At 42.1% G+C, this 20636-nt stretch overlaps 6 protein-coding genes across 17 annotated transcripts in view; 1 reads left to right on the forward strand and 5 right to left on the reverse strand.

Annotated features, from left to right (window-relative positions):
* LOC125955125 (coiled-coil domain-containing protein AGAP005037) overlaps positions 1–1535 on the reverse strand; it is a 28664-nt gene extending 27129 nt beyond the window's left edge. For 5 of the 6 annotated variants that reach the window (XM_049686007.1, XM_049686005.1, XM_049686006.1 and 2 more), the window contains exon 1: positions 355–1535. In XM_049686007.1, coding sequence (XP_049541964.1) covers positions 355–448 — 94 coding nt within the window. In that variant the 5' untranslated portion in view covers positions 449–1535. The remainder of the gene's footprint in view (positions 1–354) is intronic. The other variant, XM_049686004.1, reaches the window with a different exon arrangement.
* A 396-nt stretch (positions 1536–1931) lies between these two features.
* Positions 1932–9095, reverse strand: LOC125955128 (RILP-like protein homolog). 5 transcript variants are annotated; one of them, XM_049686015.1, is made up of 5 exons: positions 7804–9095; positions 6923–7734; positions 5393–6853; positions 4932–5091; positions 1932–2154 (listed from the first exon to the last, which is right to left on the reverse strand). In XM_049686015.1, the coding sequence occupies exons 1-3, from the start codon at positions 8068–8070 to the stop codon at positions 6736–6738; spliced, it is 1197 nt and encodes a 398-aa protein (XP_049541972.1). In that variant the 5' UTR covers positions 8071–9095; the 3' UTR covers positions 1932–2154; positions 4932–5091; positions 5393–6735. The 5 variants fall into 5 exon arrangements, with proteins under 5 accessions (XP_049541972.1, XP_049541970.1, XP_049541969.1 ...); XM_049686013.1 differs by lacking the exons at positions 6923–7734; positions 7804–9095 and adding an exon at positions 2304–4848 and having other exon boundaries at positions 5393–6719; XM_049686012.1 differs by lacking the exons at positions 5393–6853; positions 6923–7734; positions 7804–9095 and adding exons at positions 2304–4848; positions 5157–5364.
* A 138-nt stretch (positions 9096–9233) lies between these two features.
* LOC125955130 (ankyrin repeat and MYND domain-containing protein 2) lies at positions 9234–10941 on the reverse strand. Its single transcript, XM_049686017.1, has one exon. It carries the CDS (start codon positions 10769–10771, stop codon positions 9410–9412), a length of 1362 nt encoding a protein of 453 aa, XP_049541974.1. The 5' UTR covers positions 10772–10941; the 3' UTR covers positions 9234–9409.
* A 173-nt stretch (positions 10942–11114) lies between these two features.
* LOC125955124 (tectonin beta-propeller repeat-containing protein) lies at positions 11115–16483 on the reverse strand. Of its 2 annotated transcripts, XM_049686002.1 has the most exons (5): positions 15837–16483; positions 13362–15755; positions 12201–13272; positions 11679–12134; positions 11115–11609 (listed from the first exon to the last, which is right to left on the reverse strand). In XM_049686002.1, exons 2-5 carry the CDS (start codon positions 15686–15688, stop codon positions 11562–11564), a joined length of 3903 nt encoding a protein of 1300 aa, XP_049541959.1. In that variant the 5' UTR covers positions 15689–15755; positions 15837–16483; the 3' UTR covers positions 11115–11561. The 2 variants fall into 2 exon arrangements, with proteins under 2 accessions (XP_049541959.1, XP_049541957.1); XM_049686000.1 differs by having other exon boundaries at positions 13362–16483.
* A 1149-nt stretch (positions 16484–17632) lies between these two features.
* Positions 17633–19463, forward strand: LOC125955134 (sushi, nidogen and EGF-like domain-containing protein 1). 2 transcript variants are annotated; one of them, XM_049686026.1, is made up of 4 exons: positions 17633–17858; positions 18698–18846; positions 18907–19036; positions 19136–19463. In XM_049686026.1, exons 1-4 carry the CDS (start codon positions 17837–17839, stop codon positions 19198–19200), a joined length of 366 nt encoding a protein of 121 aa, XP_049541983.1. In that variant the 5' UTR covers positions 17633–17836; the 3' UTR covers positions 19201–19463. The 2 variants fall into 2 exon arrangements, with proteins under 2 accessions (XP_049541983.1, XP_049541982.1); XM_049686025.1 differs by lacking the exon at positions 17633–17858 and adding an exon at positions 17999–18232.
* Positions 19464–19614: 151 nt separating this feature from the next.
* The window catches only part of LOC125955127 (cold shock domain-containing protein E1), a 10960-nt gene continuing 9938 nt past the window's right edge, over positions 19615–20636 (reverse strand). Inside the window, exon 11 of the mRNA XM_049686009.1 lies at positions 19615–20636. This exon is cut by the window's right edge and continues 1898 nt beyond it. The gene's annotated coding sequence lies outside the window, so the exon portion shown is untranslated.

Here is a 20636-nt window from a genome sequence, read left to right on the forward strand (position 1 = left end):
TTTCCAATTCAGCATTGATAGCAAGAGAAAAAGGTGCGGCTCAATGTCGCATCCCGTTGGTTGAAAAATGTAATTACGCACGAAAGAAAAAAACTAGATTAGATCCTTTTTTGGATACATATTACTATTCTGGATCTACTAGATCTCTGGCAAGCGAATTCCACCATTTTAATTTACCTTAAGGCCTGAGGCGATAAATTGATCTGCTTTAAAGGTAAACCGCACCCAATTACATGCACTGCTGCGATCAAAGTGCACGCAATATTCACGAAAGCACTGATTTCGGCCGCATCGAATCTTGAGGGTGTGCATTTGCAGAACACAAGATACTAACAAGAATAGCAGAATACTTACCAAGCTCCCGTCCTTTCCTTTTCTTCTTGGACGTGCTTGATGATGATGATGTTGATGATGCACTTTTGTCTTTACTTTTCCACCGGATAAGCATTTTCCTCGGACTGTCAGGTTGGGCTCACGATGTTTCCTCTTTCACTGTATTTCTGGTTTATTCCGATGCGCTATTTATTCCGATTTCAGAGTTCTCGATAGGATGTTTGTCAATTTCAAACGAATAAGAATAATTCAATAGTGGGATGTGCTTCCATAGATATCTGCTATTTCGATGAAAACGTTTTCTGCACTTTTCCGTGTTAATCTATGTTCTTTATCCTAAGAAGACATTCTCCGGACACTCTCACATCCTCATATATCATGGGCCCGCAATGCCAGTGATAGTACACTGTCTATTGTATGTACTCACAAATGTGTACGACTGCAAAAACTCTACGAAAAGGCTTTATCTTTAATCATTCAACTAAAAACCTTGATGCGGAAGCAACATTTTTCAATTCAAAAACAGATTCTCAGTACAGAACTTTCCTGAGGAGGCACCACACCATTATGTATTTTTAATTGGGTATGTTATGCACAGTTATATATGATGGCAAACTTTCAAGCCGGTATAACCGGGAAGAAACAATCGGCCAAATAATTTATAAAAAAAAATCGTATATCTGAACACGGCATCATACATCCCCTGCACTACATTTCGCAAACTTATAAACAGTATGGGATATCTGTCGGAAGAATTGCATTTTACAGATCATTTCACAGTGACACACTAATGCTTCAAAATAATTTCTCCAGCATCACCATATTCTGTGGCAATCGCGTTTTTTACTCTTGTATTATATAGAGGAATGGCCACATTTGGCGATAATTAATAAAAAAGGTCCTACAAACGCAACATAAAGACTGTTTTTTGTTACATCAACCAACGGTAATAATCCGTAATATCCCTAATGACTTAAAAACGCTCTCCTTCGAAATTAAAAACACCTACCAGTGAAAATGTCCACCCAACTTATGCTAGCGATGGCACCAACTTCATTGAGCTTCTTCATTTCACAATATTCCCCTCCTTTTATCTATCCGTCTATGTATCGGCGCCGCGCATGCCCTTTGATTATTATCCTAGAGACTGAAGCCAGCAAGGATGCCATTTGCTCCAATAATCAACGTTTATCAACAATATTCTTCAAATATTATCTTTTAATTTATAATTATGTATCCTTCAGAGTTCACCATCTTAAATCGATTGTATAATTTGTTATGAAAGTAAGTTTTATTAATCAAGCTAATTGAAATTTAATTTAAAGTCATCGTTTACATTACGTAAACGTAACTACAACGATTATGTTTTATGATAATTATGATTTTAACAACGGGATTGAACATTTATTTGCATATATGATATACAACAAATAAAGACATACACAGAATATTGTGCATTAAGCACAATACTTGCCTGTTTTAATTACTGAACATCTCTTCAACAACTTGTTCTGGTTTAACCCTCCCAGTTATATCGAAGAGAATCAATTTATCTTTTTAAAATGGATATACTAAAATACAAGCAATATTCAAATGTATCAATCGGGCAAAGGATGTTTATTAAAGTCGTGTCAAACGATCAAACATGATAATACATGCGGCACTACAGAATATTTTTTATTCATAGCTGGCAACAGAACTCATCTTACAAAACAGCATTGCTCTCAATATCACGATTCTGCGAAGGTAACTGTTCCGGCTAGCCAAATCACCGTTAGTCAACTGAAAGCTTTTAATAGTGCGAAGCTCGATACTGGATACCTGTAAGCACAGAGGAAAACACAGAGGAAAGTTGGAGCGGATACAAATGTACTTATCGAACACTACACATCTAATGACATCACCACATTATACAATAATCTTAATTCTACAAAATACATGTTTCTGCATGAATCAAAATTATAGCTTACCATCTGGAGGGCATCGAATATTAACGTAATCTGCTTCGCAAACTCCATGATTCAATGGGGGAACACTGCAGTTACTATCGTTACCGTAGCTGCTATTTGTAACCATTACTCGTCTGGGCAATCTTGTGAAATTTCTAATGTTCCCAGTACTTTCAATTGTATGTTGGTTAGTTTCGTGCATTCGCAGTTGGTTCATTTTTTTGTTCACAAATGAATAAATGTTTTCTATGTTTCGGTCATACTGAGTTTGATGTGGTGTGTCAACTTGTTTCTTCACCAACATGGACGGATGATTTCTTACTTGCGTCACACGGGTGTCCTCCATCTTCGGAAAATGTTGTTCACGTAGTTCTTCTGATCTTATAATTCTGTGCCCACTTGATGCACCAACTCCATTGCGTAAAGTAGATTCAGTGTCATTCGCCTTCAAATTTTGCGGTTTGTGCGAACGAATTGAGCGGCGATAGAAATCATAAATTTTGTGAAGAATTTGCTGCCGATCCAGAGTTTCGGCAGTACCACGAACCGGCGTCGATTGAGAGGAAACGGGTGAAGAAACATATGTTGCGCGTAGTCTACCGTACGTTGGAGCTTCTTGCATACTACTGTACGATCTGCGGTTCTGAGGATGCCATCCATTTAACTGCGAACTGCCAATGTAACCTATATGACCATACAGCATTTCACGATTAAAATTATCGGTAGTTTGCTCGTATATATGATAGTTGATAGGATCACTGCAACGGAGAGGTTCCGAATACACCGGAAACACTGTGTGAGATGAAGCAATATAGCCCTTCAAGCCATTATCTTGCCCCAGTGTTGTGTGCTCCTCCAGTTTGGAATATTTTTCTAGGGAAACATGACGATGCAGTGGAACCTTTCGGGGGCTAATTTTCTGTCGTACTGGTATGTCACTTGAGGTGGAGTTTTCTAATAGATGTGCCGGAGGACCTTCCGAGGTATTCTTTCTAATCTCGAGATTCACCTGAACCCCAGCGTTCCGCATTGACCGGCGATACGATGAATCGAGACTTGACTGATGTGATTGCCCTGCAAGGCTGGTGCGAAGCTGTGTGGACCGACCGAAATCTATTGTTGTAAACTGATAATTATTGTCCTCTTTAGCATCATGCGTAGTACGACACTCAAACTGCCTAAAACTAACCTTTGGTTTAGCGCTCATTGAATAGGATCTTTCAATATGTGTGCTTTTGTTGCTACAACCGTTAATAGAGTTTTTGGGCTTGTTAGAATTTAACAACGGTGTAGATGATCTCTGTAGCATTGGCGAATACGCGGTTTTTGGTGCAAATATATTGCTCTGAAGAAACTTAGAGAGTACAGATAGTTTCGTGGGTTGACGCTGTTTTGTTAAAGTAGTTGTAGATCTTTCTAATGTGGTTCCGCTAGAGTTGGCGTCATATTTCTGTTTCTGTCTAGTAGGTACCAGAGTAAGTCCTCTGCTTTGCAGATACTTTCTAAAATCGGCACTCTTGATCGTGTTGGAAAAGGATTTCTTCACCTCTTCTGCAAAACTGCCTTCCTTCTTTTTTATACAGTCCGATTCGTTCGGATTGGAGCGAGCCGTTTGCATGGGTATGGTGGAAATGCCATGTGAAATTATGTTGGATTGCAATGATGTGTTCGAGTCAGTACCGTCGTTGTCCGTTTTCTCGGCAATCGTATCGATATCATCCTGCGAACCAAACTCCATAGTACGGAAGCGGCTGTCGAATTTCAATGCATTTTGGACGACTTCATTCGAATCATACAGCGATTCCTCTACATCAGCCGAACCTACTCGCACTTTCAGGTCACCGTAATCACGACGCATCAGTGGAATCGGTTTAGTTGTGTTTTGTTGAGTATTGGCAATTTTGCCTCGAGATAATGATCGCATCTCGCCATGTTGCTTCGTGTATGTTTTGCATTCATCAATGCAGTGACTATTAATTTTGCGCGGTGCCGGAATAGGTGGACGCGCCGGAGAAAGCACAATCACGTCTTTAACTTCGTGCCCAGTAGCCCTGATAGCGTCCATCTGTTCGATAACACTTTTATCATAATTTAACTGTTTGTCCGGGTTCTTAACATATGTTTTAACGTACTTTGATTGTCTCAAAATTTCCTCCTTTGTAATAAAATCCTGCTCCTCTTTGTCATTCACGTTGCGATCCGGTATAGAGGATGTTCTAGGTACATTATTTAGCTCTGCACGCCGAAACTCGTCGCACCCATTATCATCACTTTTGAATGGATTTTTTTGATCTAGGATTTCGTCGCCCTCAATAAATTTTTGTAAAGTACGCTTGTCGGCATGGGAAATTGGAGGCACTTCATTTCGCCTAATTGTCTCGTTTTTGCTGCCGCAAGACTTCGATTGGTCAACGTCGTCATTACCCTCAATAGGTGATTCGTCGTGCTCGTTTTCATCAAGATCCGATGACGCTGCGGGACGCGCGTTTTCAGGCAGCTGCTCTTCTGCTTCTTCTAGTCGGGCGGGGTGGCGCAACATCTTCAAAAACCATATAACACTAGCGAACTAAATGTCGAAAATATTACAAAACTGCACTGCACTCTGGCCGAAACCTGCGTGGTTTCTGTGTATGAATCGATATAGCTTACCTAGCTTCTTGCGTAAGTCGTTACCGTCGTTAAGCGTAGCAGTGTAGACGTATGAGGAAGGCCTTGACGGTTCATATCGCTTTGCGCTATCAGCGCAAAGGTTCTACACAACACAGAGAACCACTTATCTTTTTTAGCTCGATCAGCAGCCGGTGAGATTCTAAAAAGGAAAATAAATAAAGTCCCCTTACAGACGCGTACTCTTTACCTATCCGTATTGCTAACTTCGCGTCTGCGTGCGTTGAAGGTTTGCACTCGTCTTTTCCAAACGAGCGTGCATGTATGATAGAGCGAGAGGGAGAAACTTCCTGTCATCAAGCATCCGCCAATTGAATGTAAACAATATTTCCTGGTCTTTTCTAAAATAATAATCGATCTCTCCATCTGCCAGGATGTTTCCTACTCCGGACAAGCATAAAACTCCCTGCATGACATGATTGCATCTTTCCAAAACTACGCACCTCCAAACGGTTGGTTCCAAGGGAAACCCGTGTTCAATGCTGAAGGAACTCTTATCAGTTGATCAACACGCTCAGTAACATGGCACCCATGTCCGCTAATTTGTACTTCTCGTTGGTTAAACCTTATAGACCTTGATATTTAAATGTTTTTACTCATCAATCTTTAATTAGCCTCCGGCAAAGCGGCCCATGAACTCAGGTGCTATGATCTATGAGATGAAACTAACGATCCTTTGCAACGATTGAATGTTGATTGTTTTATTGTTTGTCGCCTTTGAACAAAGATTTTAGTTCAATTGTAGGTGCATGCTACAAAAAGATGAACAAACCTTTTACAAAGAGTATCGGACCAATCAATTACACTTATTACAACATCAATTACTACATGATATGTAAATTAATATTCTAATAACTAATTTTCAAACGATAAACAATGTATGTATTTGCACACAGTTCGATGGCTGGGGTGTAAAATTGTTTTCAACCTTCCATTCTACATATATTCGTGGCGAATGTGAATAACAAAACATTCTAGGTAAGAGGTATTCTAATAAACACATTCATTTTTACCCGTTATACTAGATATTTTTCCATTATTTGTGACGACGTAAAATCGATCCAACTGTATCGAAAATCAATTGAGTTGATTCTATAGGATTGATAGAGTATGTATAGTTGATCACTGTTATTGCAATTTCGTTTACTTTTTTGACTAGAAAACATCTAATAGTAAACTTTATACTATGTTTGAAACGCACTAATTCAGTTTAATAATTCATGTCATGAGTTATCAGTATTCAGGATAAAAATACAAACCGGAGGATTACTATACCTCAAAGGATATTACAACAATGCAGTTTGCACCTCTGGTACAATCCTATTAACACATATCAACCATTGGGTCTGGTAAGACGTTAACAGAACCGAATGGTTGCTCTGTGTCAATAGGAAACCCTCCTATTACAGCTAATCTCTTTTACTATCTTACAAAACGTTTCCTATAACCTCCCTGTTTTATTCTGAATACTGAAAAACGATCAATGCTTCGAAATAACTGCAACCGAGAACGGATTTGACTTGGAGAGGAATTTAAACAAACAGCATCAATCGCAAAAAATGAATAAAAATTGTTAAAAGTGAATAAAAACAAAAGTAAATGGAAAAAAGTTTCCCAAAATTACGTTGAACAAAAATTATGAACAACTATAAGCTAGACACCGCCACATTTTCCCTAAACCTTTGGAATCTAATCATTTTCTATAGACAGTACAGACATTAGTCGCCTTGGTGAATTCAGTCAAACTCGGCTACAAGGAAAGGTTGGAGTTCGTATGACAAAATTTTTAAATGGGTATATCACTGTGTGGTCCCGAAGACAGTGCCATCTTAGACAAAGTAGATAACGATCGTTGGGAAAAGGTGGCACAGTCGGATGAACTTTCGTTGAACAATTTGCGGAAACTGAAACGAGAACAACCATTATTACTAAGGGGCCCAGATGGTTGTAAACATTCTTACAATGATTCTTACAATTTTCTGATACCGCTTTCGTTACTTTTTTTCCAAGGCGCGTCATCTGGCTCATATGGCAATGGCCCTTGCACGGGAAGTTCACTGAAGTCATCAGGCGGCTGTTCTGCAGAGCCAGCAACGGGTCGCGTTGTGCTACTAGCATCAACGACATCTGTACCACCAACAGCCTGACAGGTCATAAGTTCTTGTTCCAGATCACTCACACGAGCCTTAAGCTCGTTCCGGTCAGTAAGCATTTCTTTCAAATCAATAGTTGAGAATCGTGGACGTTCGTCTTCATTTGCCAGGTTCACAAGATCTTGGTTTTCCTGCTCTGCCAGACCCAGCTGGTTCCGCAGTGCTTTGATCTCATGGTGTTGATCCTGAATTTGAGCTAGAAAATCGGCTCGTTCTTCACATAGTGTAATGATCTGATTGTGGGATAGCTTTTGCCGCCGTCGGCTTTCGCTAACTACTTTTTTCAGCCGATCATTTTGGCAAGATAATGCTTCAATTTCAGATTTCTTCTCATAAAGTTCTATTTCTTGGCGCTTTAGCTTTTCTTCAAGCTGGGATAGCTGCAACTTATGTTCGGAAGACTTCTTGTAAGCTTGTGTGCGCTCCGCCTCCAATCCGTTCAATCCGTTAGCATATTCATCGATCATGCCGCCTGCATTAGATGAACTGTCTGCTTGGCTTGCGCCAGGCGTGTTCGTCGTTGTCTGTGCGAGACCTCGTTGCAATTTTCGATTTTCCTCTTGCAACTTATCGATAACTGTGAACAGCTCCTTGGTTTCTAAACGCCATTGATCTTCGATGGCTTCTAGCTCCTGCTCCAGTCAAACGAATCTTGTAAGTGTCCGACAGAAAATGCCGTATATAAGATAAATCTTACTTACCTTTTCGTACCGCGAGCGAGAAGCAGCTTTCTGTTCTTTTTCTGCCTCTAGCTGCACGATTTTCTCCTGCAGCTCTTGGATAGTTGAATTTTCACTTTCATTCTGACATGTCAGCGTTTCCATCAACTCCAGTGCATTCACTACTTTCGTTATCAATCCGGAAACTGCGTTTGCTCCGTTGGCATCGATAATGATTTCAAACTCTTTCCCAATTTCCAGAGCTAAATCATACACATCAACCACAGTAAGTTTTTCGGCCACATTCATTTTGTTATGCTTTGCGGACGAGCGACCAGTTCTGCAGCTGTTGTATGGAAGAACTTAAATGAGAGAAGAGGTAGTTATGTTATAAGGACATGTATTTATTAACACCTTTCCTATTGTTTTTTTTTCTACAGGACGCTCAGGATTTTCACTGAAAGTGTTCAGTTTAGTAGTTGATCACCTCGGTCAATTGTCAAATAGCGCAACTTTCAAGGTCACGTGATCTCGAGCTTTTCCCGGAATATATTTCGGATGGGTTGAAGCTGAGTTCAATTTGGCTTTGTGGCGAGAATATGGCCCCTATTGCGATTGTCTTGTCTCGTTTCCAAGACAAACGTCAGTCTGGTGTCGGTATTGCGAGTGTCTTGCTTGACACCGATTTCTGTCTTGGAAACGAGACTCAGCTGTCTTGTACTCAAAGCTACCAGACTGGGAGTCTGCCAAACAAGACTGCGATTTAAGATTACCGTAACAGTTTTTTATTTAGCAGACTGGCGGTTGATTTGGAATTTTTGGTTGAATTTAATGGAATTAATCAATAACCTATTACCAGTAATCGATTATGTTCAATTGTACGAAATGGCACATTTTCTGAGAACCATGTAATGGGCTTAAACCTCAGCATTTGCTTTCGTGACGATCGAGTTCCTGAATAAAAATGCATCAGAGATTGAGAATAATTGAACAAATATTGTACGATTGAAAACATTTTTTTGATGAATTAAAACACGTTAACGGTAAGGAAATTCAAACTGCGCACGATTGTTTACAAACAAAGCTGCGATTTTGATGGCTTTTGACAGCCAAATGAACACTTGTTCATTCAAGTGTTCATGCGACACTCGCAATACCGATTTTAGACAACCAAGACTCGGCGGTTTTTGCCAGACAAGACTGGTCGAGTCTTGTCTCGGAAACGAGACAAGACAATCGCAATAGGGGCCTATGTAATTTGCAACAGCCTCTAATTAACATTTCTGGTGCACCTTTTCCAAGATTTACTCCAAACTGCACAAACTACAAATCTTTTTGATGTCTTACTCAGCGACTAGAGGCATGAATCACCAAGTGGTTAACCGCTTTGTAAAATTCATTTCCAAATTTGATTAAATTTCCTCTTTTTCAAGTTACTGTTTAGTGAACGAAATTGATTTTTAAAGCAGCAGTATTTCCGACGTCCTTGTGCTCAAGCTTTATTTGCTTCTGGTTTTTGTCAATCCACGGACCACATAAAAATTAAACAGATATGCGTAAATTTGCGAAATATGTTTTTTGTAAAGAAGTTTTTCTGCTGAAGTTGTAAAGAAGTCATTCACACAATACGATCGGAAAAATAATAATTTCAACCAGCAACCAGCTTCTGCAGCTGCTCATTGATCTCCGTAGAATCAATTTCCTTTGAAATCATTGCTGCTTCGGCCGAAGGGTTCGCTGATGGTCTAGCACACACCTTTTTGTGGGCAAACCAATGTAATCTCTGACACTGCCGATCACAGTACTGGACTGCTTTACACTTGGAACATTTTTTGTCCGGTTTCTCCTCCCCACAGGAGCTACAAATTGGTACAGTGTCCTGAAATCCGCGTTGGCCATTAATCGCTGTACTCACGATGTCAAGCGGTGTAGACACATTTTCCTTATTCGTCATCTGAGCCACCACTTGGCGGAAAAGAGTGCAATCGCGGAAAGGGAACTCTCGAACACACTCCCTTATCAGCGCATCCAGATACTCGCGTGTTCCGTCCTTACCAAGCTTCAGCACACGCTTTGCAAATAGATCAAGGAAGTCGCTTTTCGCATCCTGGTTTGCGTCTCTCCGGGAATTCAGATAGTCACGATGCTTTACTATCTCTCCTATGATGTAGGCTAGATAATGGTATTTGAAGGACATCACCTCGTTGGCTTCTCCGCGACGTTTCATTTCCCGTTCCATCATTGCCACCAGTACCTCGCACATTAATTTCATGTCTGCTCCGAATAGTCCGTACTTTTGGAGATTCAGCAGTATGCGAACCGGATGCAGATTGACTTGCATGATGAAAGTGTGGAACGGTGCTAGTATCGTTGCAGGCAGCTTTGTTTCTCCAGGTTTCGGCGCATCCGCTGCGTAGCACTCGATGTCTTTCAACGGAACGAAATTGTTGATCGTACCGACCGCTTCGTAATTGGCAACGAATGCACCCATCTGGGTTGCCGTTCTGCCAACAGAATTGGTGGCTTTTGCATCTGCTCCCGCCAGAAGTAATTTGAGACACACTTCGGTACTGCCAGAAAGCGCGCCGAAGTGCAAAGCACTATATTTGTACTCGTGCCTCCCGGAGTTTACATCAGCACCCTGATCTAGTAGCAGCTGTACCGCTTCCTTGTTGCCCTTGTAGGCGGCGTGTTGAAGAGGCGTCATGCCATTTTCGTCCACAAAGTCTACACTTCCGCGCAATTGTGAGAGCAACAATCTCAGTTCGCTGTTTTCATTTTTTGCGATTCGATCGAAAATTGCACGTTGTTCTTCGCTTACTGCAACCGCTTTTGGAACAGTTTCCCTGGAAACTTGGACCTCGCCTTTAGCCGCGTCTGACTGAACCGTCGCCATGGTGACTGAGGGTAGGTATGGTAGTTTAATAACTAAATACAATACCAAAATTTCAAATATCCAATAACCGAGTGAAATGTGTTTTAGTCCGATTGCCGATTCTCCAATTGCCATGCGCCAAAGTGCCTTGAATATACGCTATTGCCAGATAAAGTGAATCCAAACAAAATGAAACCTCTTATTTGATTTTTTTTGAAAAATGAAGGAACATTTTGACAACCGGAAGAGGTGATTTGATTTGGCCAGTGGGAAACGACATTTCGATACGAACAATATTTCCCATTTTTACTAGTTAACACAATGTATTCTATCAAAAAAAAAAGTGTAGCATCGTTTAGTACAACTAATATGGGGAAAGTAATGTGGAAAGGCAAGTATCCTCCTCCATTTTCAAAATCGAGCAATCAAAAGTTATGACTTCCCCTAATACATTCATTATACCTTGACCAGAACCATGCAGGGTCGTCCATGAACCAGAGTTTCCGGTAATGCAAATGCAATCGGGTCTGTTAACGTGTTAACACCCGCAGACAGAGCAGTTCCGGGTGAATTCGCCCTTCGGAAAATTCAGGCCTGCTAATGTGTAACTGCGATACTAACGTAGCGTTCTTTCCGTACGCTACTAACACTAAGCAAACATTCATTTATGGTATGCAAGCAGCAGTTACATATGTCGTTGTTGAATATGCATGTCTCAATATAGTTCAATGTGTTATGCAAATTGGTTTTACCCTATATCTTTAATTGATGTGACAAAACATTCGGATTGTGTTTTTTGTCTAAGCTGCACAGGAAAAAGCGGAATCGTCGTAATAACGTTCTGTCTGCTTGACATGATTCTGAAATTGTTCATAAATTCTAATCCAGAATAAATAACAGCCAAATAGTGTTAGAGCAATGCTCTTTAGCACGAATTGTAAAAGCCAGAAGCATTAACACAATTCCAATTAGCCTGCAAAAAGAACATAAAGAATGTTGATACCGAAATTAGGAAAACGATTTTCGCACCTATTGTACATACCTGTATTCCTACATTCCATCCAGTGCCTGCTGGATTCAATGGCGTAATACCACTGCGTATGCACACGCATCCTGATTCCGAAACGGCATACACGTGTTCGCCAACTGATACGTTTTTAAAACCACAATTTCCTTCATAGTGTGGAGGATCGTTTGGAATGTTGGACAACAGTTGCCAATGGCTGCCTTCTGGGAACGTCTCATTGATTTCTTTGCGCACCGAGAGCCTACCGGCAACGTCCAGTGCCCAAATGCCCGCTTTTCCTACCGAGATCTGCTTGAAACTAACTCCATCCGGAGGCATTATTGATTGCCATTTGCCACCGAGAGGATTCTCGAGCGTAATGCCGCATCGGAAAAGGGCCGTTCCATTTTTGCCGATTGACCACAACTTATTTTCATAGATACTGATGCTCACCAGCGGTTGATCGCATGGTATATGCTCCCATCCCATTCCCTGTAGTATTGGAGGTGAACGATTGATTATTTAAAAGGCCTTACTAATTGGTGAGATCGAACTTACTGCAGGTTGAGACTGTGATACTCCTCGACGGTAGAGGACATCGCCATTAGCAGCTATTGCCCACACTTTAATAGGGCAATCTGTTGCATGCCCATCCTGATGCAGCGATACATCCAGTAGCTTTGTGTTGCCAATTTCTTGCCATGGTCCGCTGGTGGTAAGCCGACATTTCCGGTACCATCGTCGACGGCGCACGTAATCGGTAAATTGTTTCTTCGAATGATACGAAGCAGGAAAATCGACCGCATATTGCCACCCATCCCTATCAACTCCGCCAGGATTGTGAAAATCAACCATCCAGTCGCTGATCCACTGCCAATGCATTGATAGCAGTTTGGCGTGTTCTTTGCTACGCTTATGTTTGCCTGTAATATCACTCCACATATGCCGATCCGTTGGAAGACCAGTTGATGAGAATCCCGACAATGGGTTCCACCGCTGATTCTCGTAGACATAGTAGTTTTGTGTGTCCGTCATAGAGTTTATCCCTCGATTGCTGGTCTCAAGTCCCTTAAGGAAGGCACCGCCCCAACCGCCCGTATACAACCAGGCCGTGCTATCATAGCCTATACCCCAAACGACGCCGGCGTTGCATGAGATCACACGTTTTAAGTGACCACCGATCTGCCGCCAAAACACGTCACGCAGTGGTACGATAAGCTTAGGGCTCTCGTACACGATCTGAAGTATCTTCACCCGTCCACTGCTGTATAAGCTACATACGGTGTCAGGGGTAAGACCGCTGCGATAGTGAAATGTAGGATGCTCGTGTCCGTTCACTATTACACGGAATCCATCACTGGCGCTGTAAATCGTTAGTCTAAATTCCGTGCCCGGGGTAAACCATACATTTCTATCGCGGATTTCATCCTCACTCCATTGCGACGCGAACATCGTATTAAAGACTGTAATCTTCTCATTGAACCGCGGATTAATATGCAGCGGAATATTGCGTTGGGATTCGAGCTTGTGCCGCAACCGCATTGTCGGACGTGCTTGTAGATCGAAGCGAATCTGGTCCGCGTCATCGTACACGAAACCGTGGATTTCTAGGTGTGATCCAATCAGCATTCTATTGAGGAGCCAGAAACGCATATGGTTTTAGAATACAGAGGCGAAAAAAGACAATTGGAAATATGAATGGCAGAACCTCTTACATACCCGTTGTATAAATCGGTTAGATATGGTGTTTCTGCCGCCTTTACTTCCAATTTCTCGCCGTACCTTTTCGTGCGCGGGTTCCACTGAGAGGCTTGAAGATGGCTGGGATCGAACGTGAACACGTCACCCAGTCCAGATGTTATCCAAACGGCATTCGGTGCTGGCCGAACTTGTACATCGTTAATCTGACAGCATACGGAGGTGAGGTGCGAAATCCAGTCTTCTAGCTCAGTGTCTCCACTAAATTGCAGTTTAAGCGGTGAAGATCCTGGGGGAAGTCGGGGGGCATGGATGGACAGTCGCGTCGATCCGGGCTCGCTGCAGCTCATAACGGCTCTGATTTCTGACAGGGAGAACTGCATTTTCGTAGTAATGCCATCCGAATTGAGCACGGTCAGTGTGCCAGATTCTGGTCCGTTTTCTTGATTGCCCTGAACCCACTCCAGCTCGATTAGACAGTCCTCAAAGGGAAGGCCGGGCTTTGCGCATCGAGCCTCACCCGTCTTGACCCAAGAGCCCATTGTGATTGCCTGTTCATAATGCGCGAAAGCACCACTATCCAGATCGTTAGCCGGCAGCCGTTGTTTCAGATCCATCAGCAATTGTAGACGCCACGGGTGGGTTAATTCCTCCGATACGTTTGATTGCGAAGTGGAATCATGGAACCAGTTGGGCAACATATTGGAGTCTACCAGGACGGCCCCGGCGGAGCAACCAACCCAAACAACCTCACAGTCGGTCCAATTAAACGATCCTCCATGATCCTCACATTCCCCAAAGACTCCTGAATCTCTAGAGCATTCGCCTTCAAACACACTAGAGTCGGTTTCCGGATGCGCCTCGGTTCCAACGACTGAGCCTACCGATCGAACCGGGCTCCAGGCTCGAGAGTTTTTCAGGTGTTTACTGGATATTTCGTATACCTCGTTCAGCGGAACGCTTGATGCGCTCATGTTTTCTAGCGAGACTTTCTGCATCAGCTTGCGCTCCATCATACTACCAACCTGTTTTGCATCGATCACCTGCCCGATAGCATCCGGCGACAATTCCGGTTTGTGCCACAGTTGGGGCCGATGCTTCACATTCGCTGTCGGGGCCGACCGGGAAGTTTCCTCCATTCCGCTACTAACCGGCCCGGAAGTAGTACCTGCCGGTCCATCGGCACCACTGATGACAGATGCCTGGGCGGCTCGCTCACGGTACAGACTGGTCAGACTGCGGTGTTTTGTTGTCGGCGAGCTGCTACCACTCTGGCGGTTAGAGGCGAAGGAAAAATTGCTTGATGTACGGCTCAACTGCATAGGTAGCTGTATAAGACGCCACTTTTTCCCGGTCGGATCACTGCTTGAAACTCCCGAACGGAAGTAGAGTGCACGATCCTCAGAGCCGACTGCAAACACCTGATCGTTGGGTGCGACGGAGATGTGCGATATATTGCCAACCATCTCGACCCATCCGCTACCGATGGCGGCGTCCTCACTGTTGCCTGATGCTTCACCGCGTACGCCACGACGGAACCAAACGTGATTATCGTTCGTTACACACCACACAGAGTTGGTGCCGACGGATACCTGCACAATTTTAAGATTCGAACCCGGTGGCTTCACCTCTAACCAAGCACTCCCAAGAAGCGTATCTCTGCCGATGCCAACACGCACAATTGCTCGCCCATTGTATAGGACAGCCCAGACCAGCCCAGTAGTTCCGACGGATATCTGCGAAACTTCGCAGCCGGAGGGCGTAGTAACAGCAGTCCAGCGCAGCCCTTCTGGAGCAGACGTACTGACACCGGATCGAAACATGACGCGCCCGTGGGCTGTGACCGCCCAAACTAGCAGCAGTCCAGCTGGTGCGCCGGGAACATTCTGGCCGCCGATCGAAACGTCGATAAACGGTTCCTGCGTCGGGTCCTTGTGTAGTGGTGCAACAGCGCACCAGGAATCGAGCGCACTGTAGCGGCGGAAGCGCACCCATTTGCGACGCCGTACGCATGACTTCCAGTTCTTTTGCTGGTGAAACGAGGCCGGAAAATCCACGGCGTAAGACCAGCCGTCGTGATCCAGCGGTTGGCCATCCAGCGAGAGGTCCAGCTGCCACTCTCCCTCCCACTGCCACGCCATCGAAGGCAGTCGTATCTTCTCAATATTTCTATCAACGGTACCATCGGCGTTAGAGAAATGGTATCGATCGGTTGGCAGGAGTCTACTGGAAAAGCCCTCAATCGGCAGCCAGCGTTCGTTCTCGTATGCTTCCTCCTTCAAGCGTATCGGCACATCTAGTCCATACACATGCACGTAAACTTGACGATCACCGCCGATGGCCCACATAAAGTGCGGTGTGACGCTTATTTTTTTGAACTCCAGCCCGAGATACAGGAACTCCCGCCACGCTGAGCTAGAGGTTGAGAGCGCGTATACACGGCCTTCATTGTTGTTCGCAAACAGTAACGTACTTGGCATATTGTGGAGTACTAACAACGAGCAATACGAAACTCCTGAGCTGCAGCTAACATCCGTCAACTAATCGATAATCGGAGACGATAGAAGATAGCTTGTCTCTGCTACAACGAAAGAAGGAAACTATGTCACATAACGGGTTGCCTTGTTAAAGCGAGTCCTGGCGATAATCAAGGCGTAGTTCGTTTTATCTATATTGTTCTTGATGCACGCACGGATTCAAAGCTTTTGTTTAGTTTCTTCTTTCATTCACAGACTACGCCAGTTGACAGCAGCCAAAATAGAAAAAAGAAAAATTGTCGGTGGCGAGAGAAGGCCAGCTATATACTACTGTGTCCAAAAAATAAGGTGACATTGGATGTATTTTGAAAGTTTCTTAATTTTTCTTCCAAATCATTTTTTTGCCATCAATGCAATCCCTCCCAGACACAATGCACTTATGCCGACGAATTTTCCAGTTTTCTAAACACTCGAAAATGCCGTCTTTAAGAAGGGCCTTCAACACCTTCTTCGCAGCGGCTTGAATCTGCTCTATCGTGTCAAAACAGTGTCCTCGGAACGAAATTTAGGGCTTGTCTAATAGCCAGAATGTACCACCATGTAACCAAATTAGGCGCATATGGTGGTAGTGGAACGATATGAGTAGAATTTTTTTTACGAAAAAGTCGCAAAAAACCAACGAAGTGTGCATTATCGTGATCGAACTCTGACGCGCTTGAGATGAAAAACATCCATCCAAATGTAATTAGCGGATATGTTTGATATGCCAATATCATCAGCAAAGTCTCTTGTTGTTTATCGACGGTTTTCCAACACCAAATCTTTGATTTTTTGGACGTGAGCTGCATCGATTGGGGTCCAGGGCGTTCTTCCTCTTCAAAAAGTTCCCGACCCTCCTGGAAGTCTTTTCACAAACTGTAAATATTTATTTTTGACGTAGTATCGCCACCAAAGCATTTCTGTACCATTTGCATTGGTGTATCCGCAGCAGAAAAAATATTTTTAACGCAAATTCTTTGCTTAAAAATTTGCGACTTGGCGAAAAGCGAAGAATGCACTTTTAGCCGTTCACAAAAAATACGTATCTCGAACGCTAGGGAATATTTTCACGTGAAATTTGCCATGGTTATCAATAACAGTGCTGACAACCTACAAAAAATACAATATTAAAGATATCTTTTTAAGAAGGGGAATTTGGAAGCCGTGTCACCTTACTTTTTGGACACAGTAGTATATATATATATCTTTTGAATCATGGCGCAAGGCGCAAGGACCAAGGACTCATCAGTTTATTCAACCATTCCGTAGATTCGCTTATAGTCTACAAACATAGATAACATAGAAACATAGATTCAGAATCTATGGTCCCTGCGCTAGTCCTATGGGGGTGGACACAATCAAACTCTTCGTTAGCACATGTTTGGGATCTGATCACCGATTACTTGTTCTCCATCAGAGACGCTCGTGGCGTTAAAGTATGGATCTAAATGGATTTTGGTAGCTTAAACCATCTTGTCACTAGAATGAATCATTTTCATTATCATTGACTGAACTTTCGAAAGAATTTACAAACCCGTTAAACGCATAGACCTAGTTGATAACATCAAACGACATTTGTGACGAACGATTCGACATTAATCATAAATTAACAGGTACTTCCCGATTAAATCCGCAAAGTCACAAAAAACCAACCAACCGTTCTTTCTACGATGATTGTTCGATCCTCGGTTGAAACCCAACTCGAGCACCAACGCTAAAAAATGCGATAACTTGCGATAAGCATAGTTGGTGTGTACGATCATCAGTTATCAGACTAACGGAAGTGTACTGCCGTATACGTAGTAAGATGGTGTTCTAGCTCGTTCGACGATGCGTTTGCTTTCACAGCATCTTGTGCGCTTTCGCTCAACCTCGATTGCACAGACGCAGAGGTTCATGTTAGTTGAGAAGATCAGCAGCAACGAGGTCCAGAAATCAAAACGGGTCACTATCTGAGACTGGCTGGCGGTCGCGCTTATCATGAACGGTTCCTCATTTTGTTGTAAGTTGATTCTCTTCCTGTAGGTTTCTCACTCTTTCCTTCGTCTCTTCTAGCCACGCTAGGAAAGGATGCATAACGACATTAAAATCGTACAACCACATACTGTAGAAAGCCTTTCTACATACAGACCTGCTAATAGTCTTTCGGTAGACGTAGGCTGGGACACTAGAAAGCAAGATCGTTTGCCTGATGGCTTAATTTGAGGAACCAAAAAGCCCAAACCGATTGTTTTCGATTCGAAAGTCAATTTATCATCAAACGAGCCTAACTGTTGAAGAAGTACGGAGTGAATATAATACTGAACGTGTTACTGCGACGAGCAATGTTCGTGGCTTACCGACCATTGTTGTGTGTTCTGTGCTCGATTGCACTAGGTAATTGCTTTTTTCATACAAAATTAGGGACGGTGGTGTTTCGTGGTTGATTGTTTTGTAAATGAAAACAAACCGCATACATTGCTGCGTCGCATCTTTTCCTTTAATTATTCTACTGGAAACAATGTGCATCCGATTTATTGTTAATTGTCACATTTTTTTAAATTAAATTATTAAATAGTTAAATTAAAATTTAATTTTGGTTGGACAAAGTGGCAGAAAGGAAGGAGATCACTCCGATTAGTTGGTTCTGAAAATAGTATGCTAGAATTAGAATTATGCTAAAGTTAGAAGCGAGATTCAGTAGCTTAAGAACGAGTCAAACCCCGCAGGCAAATCCCATACTGAGATAGCCATCTCGGTATACGATTTGCTTGCAGGGTAAAGGCCACGGCTTTACAAACTTTATCATTCAGTAACTGTAAGGTGTTTTGTGCGTGAAACGCATTCGATTCCTTTTTACAGGTGTGATACTTATCAGCCACACAGAAGGTTGTGAGCTGGACCAGACTCAGCATGGTTGTCGAATAGATAATGGCCAATGCACTTGTGCGTTTGGATGCAAATCGGAGTTCCGCTACGCCACGCGGAAGGAGTGTCAGGATGCACTAAAGGTTTGTTACCAAGACGATGTACGTTATAATAAGTATGCCTAATTGATTTAATTATTGCAGGGTCGTACGAACGACATTTGCAGTCGCCAACCGTGCATGAATGGAGGTTCGTGTACGCAAGTTACTGCCATGCCTCAGTATAAATGCCGTTGTGATGGAACCGGCTTTTGGGGTAATCGGTGCCACCGATGTAAGTAGTTGTCAAGGGATTTCTTCTTAAGCGATGGAACATTATATACATTACACGATACTAATGGTTACATATATGATTATTATCTCTCGTTTTCAGTGTGTCCTCAGCCTGACCAGCTTGCACCTGGCACCAAATTCCCATACGAATGTGTTGTAATTTAAACTAGTTACATAATAAAAAAAATAGAAATATGCAGCGCCTACTACCTGTCGGAGGCTTTGAGCAGTCAAGAGAGCTGAGTTAAGAATATTCTAACTTGGTAGGGAGCCAAAAAATAATTTAAACTAAATTTGTGAGCATGATTGGCGAATTCCTCAAATAAAAATGTAACTTCCATAACATTTCGAAGTATAAATTCTATTAAACATATAGCATGATTTGTTACAAGAAAATATAAAACAATTGTTTTTTTAAGACATCTGGACGTAGCTTTGAGTCACCGAGTTTAAAGTTTAAAGAATTCATATCAATGAGAGAGTTTTCATATCAAATAGATAAAACAAACAAGCCTTCTTTCCGGTAATGCGCAAGGCTTATACAATGTTTTTCGTTTATTTCAACGATTTGTCAAATGGTTTGTCCGTTTGTTGCTTTTTTATTTGTTACATTCGATTTTGCAATTATTTTATTTCATTTTTGTTACATTTTTTTGGTTATCTCCTTAGCTTTCTTTCAGATTTTTCTTTTTTTATTATTGTACTTTTTTATTACCTGTCAATTTTTCTACTCATATTGGATTTTCTATTTAGTTTCTGGATATTATTTTACCCATGGTTCCCGGTCTTCCGACCTTTTCGTACATATTTCGCATCTATCCAAGACCGTTATGATGTTATGTTCGGTTGAGAGTCATTTTTATAAATAATTAGAAATACGTTCGTCAAACACCCATTCGAAATGTAGCTGTCTTACCCTTAACAATATGCTATATAGCAAATGGCTTTGCCACCTGTTTAGCTATGGATCAACGACTCAGACACACTTATCCTTTCGTGTTGTCTAGTTATCATTGTTTTTGATCCAAGTTGACTTCAGCTGATTCTTTCCAATCCATTTTATTTTATTTTTTCCATTAATCGCTGTAATGATTTTTCATTTAAATATGGTTTCATTTAAAACATCCAATGTTGCAGCTGATATTGCTTGTAGTGAAATAAAATGTGTTTTTCATCCACAGTAAAAAAGAAAAAAAAACCCAAAGAAAGTAACAATATCATTTCTACAGGTAGCTAAAATTTCGCTTCTTTGATCGTCTCGCGTTGATTCCGATTGCTTGCCATCCTTTTATATGTTGGCGTCAAGGACTATTAAATGTTACTTGTTTCATTTTCAAGCTTATCTCTTTCGTATCAACATCAGAGAGTTGTTTCACAATATAATTTACCGTACACATATCATGAGTTACTAGGTTACTGTAATTGTATCATAGATGCTCATATGCCTCATCTGAGAGAAAATCAAAGTTATTGGATGCTCGAACAGCTTTATTCAATTATTTTGTGCAACACAATGAACAAATTATTGCGGTTTTTCTAAAGAAAATGTATTTTTTTATGAAGGATCTTTGGAGCTTTTGTTTATTTCGTTTCATATGCAT

This window comes from Anopheles darlingi, chromosome 3 (genome assembly GCF_943734745.1).
Source record: "Anopheles darlingi chromosome 3, idAnoDarlMG_H_01, whole genome shotgun sequence".
NCBI classification, from domain to species: Eukaryota; Metazoa; Arthropoda; class Insecta; order Diptera; family Culicidae; genus Anopheles; species Anopheles darlingi.